The sequence below is a fragment of the Musca domestica genome, unplaced genomic scaffold, assembly GCF_030504385.1.
Source record: "Musca domestica strain aabys unplaced genomic scaffold, Musca_domestica.polishedcontigs.V.1.1 39, whole genome shotgun sequence".
Taxonomy (NCBI): Eukaryota; Metazoa; Arthropoda; class Insecta; order Diptera; family Muscidae; genus Musca; species Musca domestica.
This window is the reverse complement of record NW_026712326.1, coordinates 5,874,474-5,891,545: the sequence shown is the minus strand read 5'-3', so window position 1 is coordinate 5,891,545 and position 17,072 is coordinate 5,874,474. Positions and strand designations below refer to the sequence as shown.

The window sequence follows — 17,072 nt, the reverse complement described above, 5'->3', positions numbered from 1 at the left end:
TCTCCATGTTACAAACAAATGCACAAGACATTATACCCTTACCACTATGTGGTGTAGGGTATAAAGAAAACTATGGCTTTGACTTTGTTGCAGTTTTTTTTATCTCACCCTGTATTTATTCCTGATCAGTGTAAAATTCTAAGGCGGTTTAGCCCTGTCCGTCTGTTCTAATCACGCTACTGTCAAAAGGAATTATGATGGGAAACTAAAATTTTGAACAGATCTGCCTTTTGTCTGCAAAGTCAAGTTCGAAGATGGGCTATATAAGTAAACGATATCTTATATCTTATATATTTTTCAACGGAATTGTCTGAAAATTCACACAAGTAGTTCCTTGTGAATACTTCTTCCCCTGGAAGAGAATTGTCTATATGGGTGCACGATATCGTATATCACCCATATAACAGTATAAGCGATATTCGTTATTTTAATGATTTTAGCCACATTGTCCGAAAAATCACACAAGAAGTTCTTTCTGGGTACTTTGCTCTCTGCAAGAGAATTGTTCATATAATTCACCGATATCGTATAGCCCCCATATAAAGGTATCCCCGATATTCGTTATTTTGATGATTTCAGCCAAATATTTTAATGGAATTTTCTTAAAATCCACACAATAAGTGCCTTCTGAGTACTTTGCCCCCTAGAACATAATTATGTAAATAGGTCCACGTTTAAGTATAGCGCCCATATAACGGTACGCCCAGAGATTCGGTATTTTCATGATGTTTCCGACATTATTCACCGGAATTGTTTCAAATTTCGTATATAAAGTTCAGAACAGTTACTACAGCCTATAGCACAAATTACTTATGCAGGACCACGTCTTCGTACAGCCCCATTTAACAGACTTCATTTGAGCGGTATTTTCCGACTGTTCTCATAGTAATTTTGTAAATCAGATATACATAGTTTTAGAAGTCAACTATGAATTAAAAATATTGAACTAAGGCAGGCGAGTCCGATTTTATGATATCCTGGGCCACTGTATATATTTAGCTAAACTAACAGCAACAAATATATGTTTTTACCAAAAAGCGCCCGCTACTTCATAAAAGAAAAGGGAATATAAATCAGTTTTGAAATTATATCCTTATCCATGGTACAATGAAGAGAAGGTAGGCCAACTTTGAAAAAATTGCAAGTATAGAGGTCTACCTGTTTGGCTTGTAATGTCAGAATTAGTATCAAAACAATAAAAAATCATTGCATTTTTTTTAATAAATAATTGAAAAACGCGATAACTGAATGAAAGATCAACACTTCTTTTCAAAATCATGTACTATTTATCTCTAAAGGTATATTTCGCTACAAAAACTCTAGTTTTTGTCGATGCATAAATGATGAAATAAACATGTTGAAAACACCCGAATTTGAATATTTTCTGGAAATTTTTTTTTGTTATTGAAAAGATAACACATACATAAACAAATAAAGATGACATATTAAGCCAAGAAAATAAAAAAATTAAAATCATATGGTATCATAGCCCTACCTTGATATCATTGTACCATGTCCTTATCCTTAATTGACCAAAGTCCCCAGTTCCACCCATTCATTCTTGGTTATTTGTTGTTATACGGTACATTTTTCAGCACATATTCAAGATCTATCCAAATAGAGGACACTAGCAAATGCCCGCTTCTTCAAATTTGTACTTAAATATAAATTTTATAAATTTAGTACCATTTAGCACAATTCTTATAATAAGAATACGTTTTCAACCCCACATCCTTATATCCTACTTTTTAAACGTGATTATCATAGCAAATTTTAAGTTTTTGTTTTACCTAAAAAACCTTTAGTACCACTACTGCAACCCTCCTCTCAAATTTCAGATTGCTAGCTTCATCCCTTCCCCAAATACCAAATTTAATATAATTTAGTATTTTTGAAGTTCGTATTTTCAAATCCACACCCATATTGGAATCCAACCCCATAAAACGGATTCCAAAATAGAATTTTAGATTTCCAAATCTATACTCTCCCCAAATACAAAATTTAGTACCATTTAATAGATTACGTTCCTTTTTAGTACGTGTTTCCAACCAAACAACCTCTAAATATCAACGCTACACACCAACAATGACCAAATGACAATTTTCCGATTTTGAGCACTAACCATTGACCCCAGTACCAAATGTAGTACTTTTCGTACAATTGTAGAACGTATTTCCGTTCACTCAAAACCAAATTGTACCAAATACAGTACAGTTTTTACACTTAGCACACATTACGAAAAACACCTACTTCTATAAACCTAACTTCGCAAACCTGACCAAATGCTAATATTTTAGCTTAATCCGTTCGAATAATACCAAATGGTAACATGTTCAGAGCTTTTTAGTACACCTATAATTGGAATATCCCAATGTTGAGTTATTGTCAAAATTCAAGAAGAGTTTTTAAAAGAGGAATTATAGCATATTCTAAAATGGTCATAACTCCTTAAATATTGACATTTCGGGGTTTTGTGATCAGTTTTAAAAAGAGGAAATATAGCATACTTTAAAATGGTCATAACTCCTTAACTATTGACATTTCGGGTTTTTTAGCTATGTTTTGTGATCAGTTTTTAAAAGAGGAATTATAGCATATTCTGAAATGGTCATAACTCCTTTGTTTAGTGATCAGTTTTTAAAAGAGGAAATATATCATATTTTACAATGAACATAACTCCTTAAATATTGACATTTCGGGGTTTTTAGCTATGTGTTTTAAAAGAGGAAATATGGCATATTTTGAAATTGTCATAACACCTTAAATATTGGCATTTCGGGGTTCTTAGCTATGTTGTGTGATCAGTTTATTAAAGAGACAAAATACCATAATTTAAAATGGTCATAACTCCTTACCTATTGACATTTCGGGGTTTTTAGCTAAGTTTTGTGATCAGTTTTTAAAAGAGGAATTATAGCATATTCTAAAATGGTCATTACTCCTTAAATATTGACATTTCGGGGTTTTTAGCTATGTTTTTTAAAAGAGGAAATATGACATATTTTGAAATGGTCATAACACCTTAAATATTGGCATTTCGGGGTTCTTAGCTATGTTTTGTGATCAGTTTTTAAAAGAGGAATTATAGCATATTCTAAAATGGTCATAACTCCTTAAATATTGACATTTCGGGTTTTTTTGCTATGTTTTGTGATCAGTTGTTAAAAGAGGAAATATAGCATATTTTAAAATGGTCATAACTCCTTAAATATTGACATTTCGGGGTTTTTAGCTATGATTTGTGATCAGTTTACTAAAGAGACAAAATACCATAATTTAAAATGGTCATAACTCCTTAAATATTGACATTTCGGGGTTTTTAGCTACATTTTGTTATCAGTTTTTAAAAGAGGAATTATATCATATTTTAAAATGGTCATAACTCCTTAAATTTTGACATTTCGGGGTTTTTAGCTATGTTTTGTGTTCAGTTTTTAAAAGAGGAAATATAGCATATTTTAAAATGGCCATAACTCTTTAAATATTGACATTTCGGTGTTTTTATCTATGTTTTGTGATTCGTTGTTAAAAGAGGAAATATAGCATATTTTAAAATGGTCATAACTCCTTAAATATTGACATTTCGGGGGTTTTAGCTATGTTTTGTGATCAGTTGTTAAAAGACGAAATATAGCATATTTTAAAATGGTCATAACTCCTTAAATATTGACATTTCGGGGTTTTTAGTTGTTTTGTGATAAATTTTTAAAAGAGGAAATATAGCATATTTTAAAATGGTCATAACTCCTCAAATATTGACATTTCGGGGTTTTTAGCTACGTTTTGTGATAAGTTTTTAAAGAGTAAGTATGGCATATTTTTAAATGGTCATAACTCCTTAAATATTGACATTTCGGGGTTTTTAGCTATGATTTGTGATCAGTTTACTAAAGAGACAAAATACCATAATTTAAAATGACCATAACTCCTTAAATATTTACATTTGGGGGTTTTAGCGGTTTTGTGATCAGTCTTTAAAAGAGGAAGTATAGCATATTTTAAAATGGTCATAACTCCTTAAATGTTGACATTTCGGGGTTCTTAGCTATGTTTTCCGATGAGTTTATTAAAGTGAAAAAATAACAAAATTTAAAATGGTGATAACTCCTTAGATATTGACATTTCGAGGTTTTTACCACCATATTTGACTTATTGTGTCAATTGTAAACGCATCCGAAATTTCAAGATTTTTGTTCTAACAATATAGGCTTTAGACTTAGTTCTAAAACAGATTTTTAATACTTTAGCCAAAAAAATGTGTATTTATATCCTCAGCCATATGGCTACAGAGACTATATATCATTTGATAAGGCCAAAACGTGCTTCATCGAAATAACGGTTTTTGACAGTAGTTTCCTTTGGATCAATTCGTTTCAGAACATTTGGAGAAAATAATTTAACTCATGGTACATCCGATTTTACAAATCATAAGTCAGGTGTTAAAATATCGACCTTTTTCATCAAAGGGTTAAAATCTCAGTATTTCTACCAACACCAGTTCTGGTATGAAGAACACATAGATCGTACCTCCTCCATAACCGGTCAAACTTTGAATAACCCTGAAGCTCATAAAAGCCCTTGACCTGAAGCTCCAATTTCTTTAAAATTCAGCACATTCCAATGTGTCTTCCAATACAAGATTTTTTTGGTAACTTTTCCACAAAGCGGTCAAATAAAATGAAATTCGAAATAAGAATCCGATTCTCTTTAAATTTCGCACATCCCAATATTTTTATTAACACAAGATCAAGCGTTAAGATGGAATATATTAGGCCCCTCCTGCTAGTGCCTCCCCCACCAAGGAGTTAAAATTATGAATAACAAAATGCTCAAAAAAGCAAAATATGCCTTCAATCCTTTCTAAACCACATACATTCTACTATTTCTACTAATACAAAATCTGTTGTAAATACTATAAACTACTAAGTTCGGCCGGGCCGAACTTTTAATACCCTCCACCATTTTAAAGGAACTTGAAAATTTTCAAAAAAAAAAAAATCCGAAAACTACCACCTAATTGAAACCGCTGCATGGGGACTATACGAAAACGTGGACCATTACGAACTTCAAATACGAAACTTGAAATAATTCCGATAAATAATGTCACTAAAATCATGAAAATGCCGAATATCGGGAGGTACCGTTATGTAGGGGCTATACGAAGACGTGGACCTGTATACGCAATTTTTCCCATAGGCTGCAGTACGAAATTTGAAACGAAGCCGGTGAATAATGTTGCTGAAATCATCAAAATACGGAATATATGGAGGTACGTTATATGGGAGCAATAATTCTTGTCATAGGCTGTAGTACCATTACGAACTTCAAATACGAAATTATAAATAATTCCGGTAAATAATGTCGCTAAAATCATCAAAATACCGAATATCTGGAGGTACCGTTATATGGGGACTATACGAAAACGTGGACCGACATGACCCATTTACGAACTTAACCTAAATTTTAGCCTTCTACTTCAATTCGTTCGTTCGAAAGATAGCGTGATTAGAGCAGACAGACAAACGCACCTCGCTAGATCGTCTTAGAATTTTACGCTGATCCAGAATATATATATATATATATATATATATATATATATATATATATATATATATATATATATATATATATATATATATATATATATATATATATATATATATATTCTGGATCAGCGTTACAAACGTAAAGCAAAGTTAATATACCCTCCATAGAATGGTGAAGGGAAAAAATGGAAATGTTGACCAGGAGGTAAGGTAAGTAATACCATGGTTTCGGGAAATACCGCCAAACTTTGACAGCTCTCCTGGTTTTTGTGTGGGGATATTCTCCAAGTGAGTTGTTTGAAAACAAATTCTATGACGCATGTGTACCTGACCAATAAAACCATTACAGGTGAATTCATTGTGTTTATTAAAAAAAGAACGTAGAAAAAATAAATTATTTAACAATTACAATATTTAAAATATGTAACTTATGAGATTCCAGCATTATCAATTTTTCTGCTGCTAAACCAGTGATTATAATCCAAACGTAACAGAAGCTGCGATAAGGGTGCAGTGCTTGTTGCTGATTTTAAACCAACCAACAAATTTATAAGCTGTTGAACTAAGGTGGCAAAACGTTCTCCCAATTTATCAGTGTTCTCATCGACATTCTCCTCGGACTTTTCATTATCGATTAATGTACAAAAATCATTACAAATATGAAAGACTTCATTGATGATCAAATAAACGGGATTATTACAATTCAATAGAGATGTCTGTAAGACGTTTGTACGGCTGGCGTCCTCATCGGTTTGCAAGAAGCACAATGATAAAATATTCGCTTGAAAGACACTATGTGCTCTTTGGATCTGCTCGAAATCTGCTTCATTTAATACTGTGTTCAAGAGTATGCTAAATTGACTGTCAAGAACATCGACTTGTATGTAATACTGAAGATTATCCACAAAGAACATAAGTTCGTTGCGTAAAAGCATAACCTTAACTTTGTGATCGGCCGATTTCAATTTGAATTTTCGTGAGGATTTGCACCATACCATGTGAAGATCATATTGCATTTTTTTGATTAGAATCAGAAAACGAAAAAGGATATTGTAACGTTCTAACACCTTTGGAGAGAATAACAAATGCAATGGCCAATTAATTTTGTACTGCAATTGAATTAGCTGCAAATAACCAAATTCCAAAGATTCATCGTTTTCTGGATGTGCCTTGGGCATGCTAACAGAAAACTGTTCCAACTCTTCGGAGACACCAATACTATGAGCTGCAGATTCAAACGCCTTGACAAAATCTCTTAATTTATTTGTATTCTCCGTTTCCTTGTTGATGATATAAATTTGACGTATATATTCCAGGAATAGTTCACCACGTCCCAGTAAAAAGAAATCCTTAAGCAGTTTCAATTGTTTAACCAAATCCGCCTGATTGACGGCAATCTCCGAGAGACGTGTGGTCACATAAGTTTTCAACTCATCGATAACACTTTCATAATGGGACACTATCAAATCCTCATCGTGCAACAAAGCTTGAATCTTGGCAAAGTAAATATGTTCCTTGTCATTCCAAAAGGATTGCTTCTGATCAAAATAACTATTTTCATCTTTATTCCAAATATGGCATTTCTTTTTGAGTTTATCAGTATCAACTTTGAATATCAGCACTGTTTGGCCAATGAACAGGACCTTCTCTGCCCACAGATATGACAAATAAGAAGGCAACAATTCATAGCGTACCTCATAACGCCAGATATCGGCATAATTGCTGGCCATTTCGGAATTGCATGTGGCAGCATAACGACCACTACCAGTTGTTGTTCCCTTATCACTGCCCAGGGTACTGTTACCATCCCCCTCGGAACATTGTATGAAAAATTCTCCATATGTATCCTGTAGTTTGGCATACAGAATCCAATGAGTCAATTGTTTCAGGAAGATGACATTCACCTTTTTCTGCAGCAATTTCACAGCTTTTATGGCTCGAGCGTCTCCATGTAAAGTATTCTGTTGCAAATATTGAATAATGGCACAGCCATGCAATCTTTGCACACAAACACCTCGTATCAAATTGGCCAGATATAAGGCCAGTGGTTCGTATTCCTGCAGCTTGTTGTAAATAAACATCAGCGACTGATGCGGATGCATAAGATATTTACGCTCCAACTCGGCCACATCTTCTAAATATTCATCCAACACTTCAGCAATTCCATTGGCAAATGCCTTTAGATAGAGACCATTCTGCAGTGACTCGTCTGTATCAAAAGCACAGGTATTTGATGAAATATTACGATTGATGCTGTAAATTTGTGAAAATCTTGCAATATCCCTCAACAAATTGATAATGCGTATTATATCCTCCAGGATATTTCTTTCACAAGGATGGAAATACTTATGCACAGCTTCTGAAACCAAGAACTCTTCAATTGGCAATTGGTCGCTGTGCAAATTAAGACATGACAGGAGAATGTCATGTATCATTGTTACAATTGGTTTTTGCCGGTTTTATTAATAAATAATAAATTTAAAATTATGACTTTTGGCGTACACAAACGCCAAACACCCAACACACAGAGATTTGCGAATGAAGAAGCAACAAGCCGAAAGTATAGAAACTGGAAAAGGCAAATTGCCAAAACAGCTGTTTATTCTTCTGTCAACAACTCAAAGGTCAGTCTGGCAACTTTTTGCCTGAGTTGCCGTGTTTTAACAAAAATAAAATGACAATTTTGTCCTTGTACCATAATAAGAAGTAGAACCCATTATGATCTTCAAATAACAAATTTTAAAGAAAAGTGGCTTAAATCGTCGAAATATAGAATGTCCTAAGGTTCCGTTCTATGTGCGCTATAGTGTAACGTGAACATATATATACATTGTTCTGTCAACTTAGCTAGAAGTACTTAGAAGTACAAATGCCAATTTTTATACAAATCCGCAGACTATATGTCACTATAACTATAGCTTTTGAATTTTTTCTTTTTCTCATAATATGAGTTTACAATTATATTGATCTCGTAAGATTTATGATTAGCTGTGTCTTTCGCATTTTAATGAAATTTCTGGAATTTTTTAAAAATACTCTGAATTTGTATAATTATTTTTGTTGGTTCCCCATCTTACGTGCCTTGTATAATTTTGATGTCTTTTAACATGAATATGGGTGAGGCGATTAGTGGAAACACGTATTTTAGATTTATTTTTAATTCAAGCGAAGGAAGATTTATTGTGGCTCATTTAAATTGCCAAAGCATAAGGCCTTCTAGTAATTCAGTTAAATTTGATGAACTTAGTGCAATGTTGGCTGGATCCAAAATTGATGCTTTTGGTATCTCGGAAACGTGGTTGAAGCCTTTTGTATCCAGGAAAGCGATTAGTATTCCAGGATATAACTGTTATAGAAATGATCGTGAGCAGTCAAGAGGTGGAGGTGTGTGCATTTTTGTATCTAAATCCCTCAAACACAAACTGGTTTTTAAGTCCTCAGTGTTGGGAAAGTGTGAATCGCTCTTTTTAGAACTATATTCTGGCAACACAAAGTGCGTTTTTGGGGTTGTTTATTTACCACCTGTAGGGGATCTGGTGGCTTTTGAAGAAATTCACTATGATTTGTTAAGGAGTTTTTCAAATGTGATTGTTGTTGGTGATTTTAATTGTGATATGTTCAAAGTTGCGAGAAGTAGTTTAATGCGTGCTATGTGCTCTAGGTTTAACTTATCCGTTTTACATAACTCTATACCGACGCACTTTGATGTGGCTCATGCCTCCTTTTCTTTGATTGATTTTATGCTAATAAGTGACAGCTTAAAGCCCCAGTATTCTAATCAAGTCCAATGTCCCTCATTATCACACCATGCTTTAATTTTTTCCTCTTTTGATATTAATATGAAAACCTTGGATGAAATTATAGAGTATAAGGATTACAATAATATAAACTGGGATGGCTTGCAACAAACCTTGAGTAATTTTGACACACCTTTATTCTTCTCAACTAGTGACGTCAATGCTAAATGTTTGCTACTTGATTTGCTTATAAAAGAGCTATTTCTTTTTGTACCTACAGTTAGAAGAAAAATTCATTCGTTTGATCATGAGTGGATGAGTAGAAGGGAAATTGTATTTGCTCAGTCTTTAAGAGATGCGTCATATAAAGCATTCCAAGAGAATAGCACTAATGAGAATTGGAGTATTTTCAAAAGATATCGTAACCGCGCTAAATCATTGATTAGAAAGGTGCGGCGTCAGTTCTATTCTAGACATTTTAATGGAATGAATTGTAAAGAATTATGGCGGGCTTTAAAAAGGTATGGTTGTTCAGGTGCTGAGGGTGCAAATTACGATGATGATGTTAATGCGCTGAATAACTTTTTCGCATCAGGTGCTGGTCCTGATGTAGTTGGATTGTTTGATGTTGATCACTTTGAAGATGTTAGTAATTCGTACTCATTTGAGTGTGTAGGTAGAGAGGATGTTGCAATTGCTTTAGGTAAAATTAAGTCTAAGTCTGTTGGCGTGGATGAAATACCACTTGAGTTTTTAAAGATTTCGTTTCCTCATATTTCTCACTTGATCTTGGACTTGTTTAACTCGATTATAACTACATCAGTTTTTCCTATAGCATGGAAGACAGCGCGTGTTGTTCCTATCCCGCGCGTGTTGTTCCTATCCCTTCTGCTATACGTTCCTTTGATGATATGCGGCCCATATCAATTTTACCTGTCTTATCCAAGGTATTTGAACATATATTAAAGAATCAAATTCTGTCTTTTACCAGAAATAAAATCTTTGAATCACAATATGCTTTCCGTGCTGGTCATAGCAGCACATCTTTGCTGTTGCATCTCACCGAGTCTATCAGAGGCAATATGAATAAAAATTATGACAGCATCTTGATTTCCTTGGATCTGTCTAAAGCGTTTAATTCTATATGTTATGCTACTATGATACGTAAACTCAGGTATGGCTTTAATTTTTCCTATACAGCGTGTAAACTGATTATGGATTATATGAATCATAGGTTTCAATTCGTTGAATTGAATGGTATAAGATCTAGGGTTGCACGCCTGACTTCTGGTGTACCACAGGGCTCTGTTTTAGGACCACTCTTATTTATACTTTATATTAATGATTTCTCTGCGTGTTTGAATACAAACTCCTGTGATGCATTCGTATTTGCTGATGATATTTTCTTATTGTTTAGTGCTGATAAGGGATGTGAGACTATTTTAGAAAATAATATAAATGTGTGTCTTAATTCAATACTCCAATGGACAAGCAGCAATTCTTTGACGATAAATCCTTTAAAAACAAAAGCAATTCGATTTACTTCTAATGAGATGGTAATAAATATTTTTATTGGACAAACTATGGTACAATTTTTAGATCAGCACAAGTGCTTGGGAGTCATTATTGATAGAAGGCTTAATTTTGGACCTCATATTGACTCTGTTCATGCTAGAGTTTATGGAATTTTACGTGGACTTTACTCAACTTGTTTCTGTTTTCCAAAATGGATTAAGTTCAGAATTGCTTATGCGCTATTAATGCCGTTGGTTTCCTACGCCTTAGAAGTCATATCTGGAACTGTCTATTACAATGTTCTTAAGTTGAAATGCATTGTTAACTCTATTATCCGATATGTCTATAATATTCGCCGGCGTGATCATGTTTCCCCATTTGTTAAGCAGTTTCTGGGATTGCCTTTCGAACGATATATTGACCTTCGCAATTTGCTTTTTTTTACAAAATTATTAAAACTGGTATACCCTTGCCTCTGTGCGATATGTTTAAATTTACCCGTTCCACTAGAAATACCCAGATTGTTTTACCAAGGATTTTTAACTCTCAATTTGAGAAGTCTTTTATAATTCGCGTTGCAAGATGCTGGAACTTCCTACCTGTTGACCTGCGCATTTTTTCGCATTCTAATAATGTGATTCGTTTAAAGTTATGTAGCCATTTAACTACTACTGAATTGTAACTTTGCATAATCTTACCTTTGCCTTACAAATTTCCATTTTTCACTTGTTGTTTCTTCGATTTATTCGCCTATCCTATAATTCTGTATTTAATCTTTAAGTATTTGCGGCTGGGGAGCCAACAAATTTAAACTCTAATTTAAACAAAAAAGATAGAGTAAGATAAAGTATTTTATAGTAATGTGTCATAAAATAAATATTTGTATTTGTATAATTAAGATTTTTTCTATTTGGTAATATTACATTGTAATGCTATTTTTGGCCTAAAAACGTTTCTGTGTTACGAAATCTTGAATAAATAAAAAAAATGTGTCTAAATCCATAAAAATATATATGGAGGCTATAATAAAACGTAGACCAATACAGCCAATGTTCTGCCACCAGCAGTAGAACTTGTTACTAACTCTTAATATCAAATTTAGAACAATTCCGTGAAAATAACGAATATTGATGGTGCTATACCAAAGCGTGAACCGATGTATCTCATTCTCAATACCAACCATATTAGACACAATACAAAATATTGTGCAAATTTAAAAGCCCTACTACGGTACAACAATTAAAAGGTAGGACAGAATAATTACAAGGTACCCTCAGCAATACGGCTACAGAGAGATATAATGGTTTTAGACTCTAGGTCTCTTTGGACCAAATCCGTTTCAGGACATTTGGAGTCGATCAAGCGATGTCTGTTCGTCTGTCTGGCTGGTGAGCACGATAGATCCCGAAGGGAGTATCTGATTTGATCCAAACTTGGTACATCGTAATATTATAGTTGAACTTAGATCGAGTTTGGAGATGGACAATGTAGGTCCACTCCTTCTGGAACCTCCCCCCACAAAAAGTCAACATTAAAAAAAAAATTCCGCACAGTAAGGGAAGCAATCTCCTTATTTTGCTCTAACTTTGCATATCCTAATATTTTCGTCAGTTCTAGGTCTGGTGTAAAAATGGATAATATCGGTCCACTCCATCAAGTGCCTCTCCCACAAAGGGTGACAATTTTGAATATTTATAACTCTTATAATATATGATGTAAGAGTCCGATTGTCTTCAAATTTCACACATCGTAATATTTTTATGAACCCAGGATCTGGCATTGAGACGGAATAAATCGGTCCACTCCTTCTGGTACCTCTCCCACATAGTGTTCAAGATTTTGAAAAACAAAACTTTGAGCGTTTTGTTGAAGGCGAAATAAGCATCCAACTCTCTTCAAATTTCACACATACAAACATTTTTGCTAACACAAGATTTGTTGCGAAGATGCTATATATCTACGAAACCCTTCTGGTACCTCACCACAAAGGTGTCCTAAATTGCGAAACAACACAGCAGTTCTTTACAACTTGCTGTATCTAAATGTATGTCTTTCAATCAGAAACCTGAGATAAATATGGAACTTATGATTTGGCATAAATTGGATATAAATGTTTGATTTTCTTATAATTTTGGCCATATCAATATTTTTATCTGTATTAGATGAAGCATGAAAATGGAATACTTCGGTCGATTTTATCTGGTACCTTACGCACATTTAATCATTTTCTAAAAATTATCACATATCTCATGTAAAGTGAAGGAAGTTACCAATATAGTCCAAACATGGCACGTCGCAATATTGATATCTTATTTATTTAGGTCCGATACGAAATGGACGATATTGTCTTTTTTTTTTTTGTCTTTTAAGTAGCCGGTCTTCAGTTGGGTCTTAAAATTTCCCCTCTGGGTATGTCCAATACGGCTAAGGGAACAAGTTTTTCTTAACTAATTTTTTTGTGTATTTGGACTTCGACCGGGACCAAAGCTACGTCCCATACTGGCTACGTGTACTTAATTTTTTGTATATATCATTAAAATGGACTAAACAGACCAGAGAAAGATAATAAAACATATTGTATCACTTTGGTTTCTAACCGGGTCTTGATCTTTGATTTTCGTGTAAGAACCACCCGTACAAAAAGAAAAATACTTTCCCTGATACAGGGAACAAATACCGAAATCTGATTCAAAACCGATTTTAGTGTAATTCAAGACATTTATTGTTTATGCTAAATTCTAAATCAACTGAAATTCGTAAAAATTGTCTAAATGATCCAATTAATACGTTTTATACGGACTCACCAAATTCTATACAAACGGCTGTCTCCATCCTTTAGCAGAGATTTCTTCAAAGATATTGATATTAGAGCACAACGTAGAGATTAAAAATTCGTTAACTAAATTGAAAGTATTTTTTTTTTAATTATTAACAATTTTAATTCAATTTTTTGACACATATATCAAATTTTTCAAAAGATACAAAATTTTAATTGAAATAAACATCCTGGGCGATCGTTGATTCACACACATTAAGTTACACTTTGAAATCAGTCTATGTCAATCATTTGCTTCTTCTTCCACAATCAAGATGTTCGATTTGGATTTGATATTTTTCGGATCATATATGTATTTTGAGACTCCTCTATGATGCGACTTAAGTTTTAAATGTGAAAATCCATGGTTGAGAGGTCTACATCTCAATCGATAGAGGTGGAAATGAGTGATGCTTAGTTTGTTCGAAAAAAATAACAAATTTATCTTCAGAGTACCACATCCACATCGGCTAATTTATAGAATTTTGACAAACAGGATGTGTGTGGAATTGGATATGTATATTTTCATACCCTACATCACATAGAGGTATAGGTTTTATGTCTTTGCGCATTTGTTTGTAACGTGGAGAAGGCGAGATATACCTATAGTTACTTTTGAGGATCTTCATCACTTTATGAGTCGATTTATGCATGTCAGTCCGCCTGACCATGTATTTTTGTGAACAAAATGCAGGTCGCATTTATTATCCGATTGAGATGAAGTTTTCCAAACATTATTTGTTTTGTCGAAGGACAAACCCTATTGAAATTGATGAGAATCGGCTAAAATTTAGATATAGCTCCCATATGCGTATATCTTCAATCGATTTCGGGTTAATTGTGCACCAAATGACCAATATCAGTCTAAATTACCTGAATTTTGGCACATCCGACTAAATTCAGTCTAGAAACAAGTACATCAAATTTTTTTCATCCACATGCGTAATATGCACTCCACAGCAATAATCTTTGGTACCAGATATCAGATACAGCCCAGAAATACCACTGTCAATTTTTTATCGAGACCGGATTAGATTTAGATTTAATCAGGTTTAATCTATACCAAATGGTTAATATCAGCCCAAATGGATTAAAATTTGGCACTTCCGACGGAATTTAGTCTAGAAGCAAGTACATCAAATTTCAGATTCAGATATAGCTATAGCTCCCATATACATGTTTCATCCGATTTGGTGTTAAAGTCCCTCACATTTGTAATATGCACTCCACAAAAAGAATATTTAATAACGGATATCAGATACAGCTCGGAAATACCTCTGCCAAAATTTATTGAGATCGGTTTAGATTTTTATATACTTTCGATATACACCATCATCCGATTTTACGGTTATTGTCCACCATATCCGATTTTACGGTTATTGTCCACCATATATGTAATATCAGCCCAAATTTAATAATTTTTTTCATATTCAACCGAATTTTTCCATTTGGTGAAACTTGGTCCGGTATATCTATTGTTCCAATAAATTTTTGATACTAGAAGTTCAAAAGCCTCCGTCCAATCCAATTTGTTAAAAATCGACAGAGTTGGATATAGTTCCTAAATTGTAACCAACTTCAGATTGCTGTCTTTTCTAAACCTCATTATATTGTTTACAAGCGTACAAAAGCGATGCAATTATAGCGTGATTTCTTTATATTTGGGTGGCAAATCACAAGTGGCTATCGTTAGAGCACTCCAGCATTTATGTGTGAATAAATCTTTTGTGTGTCGTACCATTCCTCGTTACCGCGATACTGGTAGCCTTGGCCGACGTCAAGGAAGTTCACAGAAGAAAACAGCAACATCTTGATCGAAACTTAATCGAAACCACGTCGCAGTGGCCGAATAATGGCTCGTGAGCTGAATATATCGCAATTTTCCATTCGGCAAATATTGAAAAATGAGCTCGGGGTAAAGCCATTGAAATTCTATGAAGTACAAAAACTTACACAGCACCACAAAAAAAAAAATAGACTCAAATGAGCTAAATAGTTGCTTCGCTTGACCGAAGGAGGTGAACTGCCGAATTTGGTTTTCTCCGATGAGAAAACAATCGTTGGTCAGCAGTTTGTAAAGAAAAAAAAATTATCGTGTTTGCTTGCCAAAGAGGTCAGCTGAAAATGTGCACCTTCGGTTGGCCACCAGAACTCAAGTTGATTGTGTTGGCCGCCATAACAGCCGATGGTCGCTCTCCGCTCTATTAATCGACCGCATAAATGCCGAATATTATCGCGAAAATATTCTGGAGAGTGTATTAAAGCCTTGGACACGCAAATATTTTGGCCTCACACCTTGGACATTCCAACAGGAATCACCATCGCACTCAACACGCGCCACCCAGAATGGTTACAAAATGAGGTGTCTCGCTTCATTTCCAGCGCACAATGGCCACCAAAATCTCAGTATAGCAATCCGTTGGACTATTGAGTGTGGAGTATTTTGGAAAGCAAGGTTGGCATTAAAAATACCTAAGTGTCGATCACTTCAAGCAAGCGCTTCGGTGAGAATGACCCAAAATACCGCAGAGCAACATTCGGGAAACGTGTGGCCCTTTGAAGGCCATAATTCGTGCCAAAGGTGACCAATTCGAACAAATCTAAACTCATTCTAAAAATTGATGCCATTTCCGACATGAATTCATTTAACTAATTAAAAAAAAAATGTAAAAATTATTGCGTTTGACTTTGTTGCAGTTTCTTTATCTCACGCTGTGTGTAATATCATCCCAAATTGAATAGATGTTTTCATATTCAACCGAATTTTTCCATTTGGTTAAGCTCGGTCCGGTATATTAATTGCTCCAATAAATTTTTGATACTAGAGGTACAAAAGCCTCCGTCCTATTTGTTGAAAATCCATTCAGAGTTGAATATAGTTCCCATATTGTGACTACTCTAAAGCCACACATTCACAGAAGGTTCATAGTTGGTATGATCTACCTCACATAAATTCCAAATGTAAACTTTTTTGTTACGATAGCTCTACTAAATACGAAGAGTGGTGTAGGTTATCAAATAGCAACGAACCGAACAAAAACCACGGTTCGAGTCACCTTAAAACCTATTTCAAAAACCGGACTGTGTTTCAAAGTGTAGCGTGAATCACTAAACCGAAGCAACCCAAATCGACAAGTGGTTTGTAGTCCTGTTTTAACAGAAGTTCGTGCTAGAAAATTTGTATAGGCTGTTCATAATATCGAAGTTCTACGACAAGACCGGACACACTCTATAACTTGACGAGTTCCCTAATGTGGCTGGCTTGAAAAAGTACCGAACACGAGTCCGTGATAGGTTTAAAATAAACAACATCGTGTAGGACATGAATTTCGATTTAATAACTCAAATCTTTTACATGGGATTTTTTTTTGAGGATAAAGATATTTGTTTGTTTTATATATTATTTATATACATTTCTTTGTTTCTATTATGGAATATTATGTATTTATTTCTTTTTGT

The 17,072-nt window shown here is 34.1% G+C and overlaps 1 protein-coding gene across 1 annotated transcript; it reads right to left on the bottom strand.

The window, feature by feature from the left end:
• Positions 1-5,896: 5,896 nt before the first annotated feature.
• Positions 5,897-8,080, bottom strand: LOC101900508 (gamma-tubulin complex component 4 homolog). The gene has a single exon (XM_005187208.4). The coding sequence runs from the start codon at positions 7,979-7,981 to the stop codon at positions 5,975-5,977; it is 2,007 nt and encodes a 668-aa protein (XP_005187265.2). The 5' UTR covers positions 7,982-8,080; the 3' UTR covers positions 5,897-5,974.
• Positions 8,081-17,072: the final 8,992 nt, after the last annotated feature.

Bases quoted from the DNA above. Each gene is read 5' to 3' on its own strand.
- LOC101900508 (XM_005187208.4), bottom strand. From the start codon at position 7,981: ATGATACATGACATTCTCCTGTCATGTCTTAATTTGCACAGCGACCAA.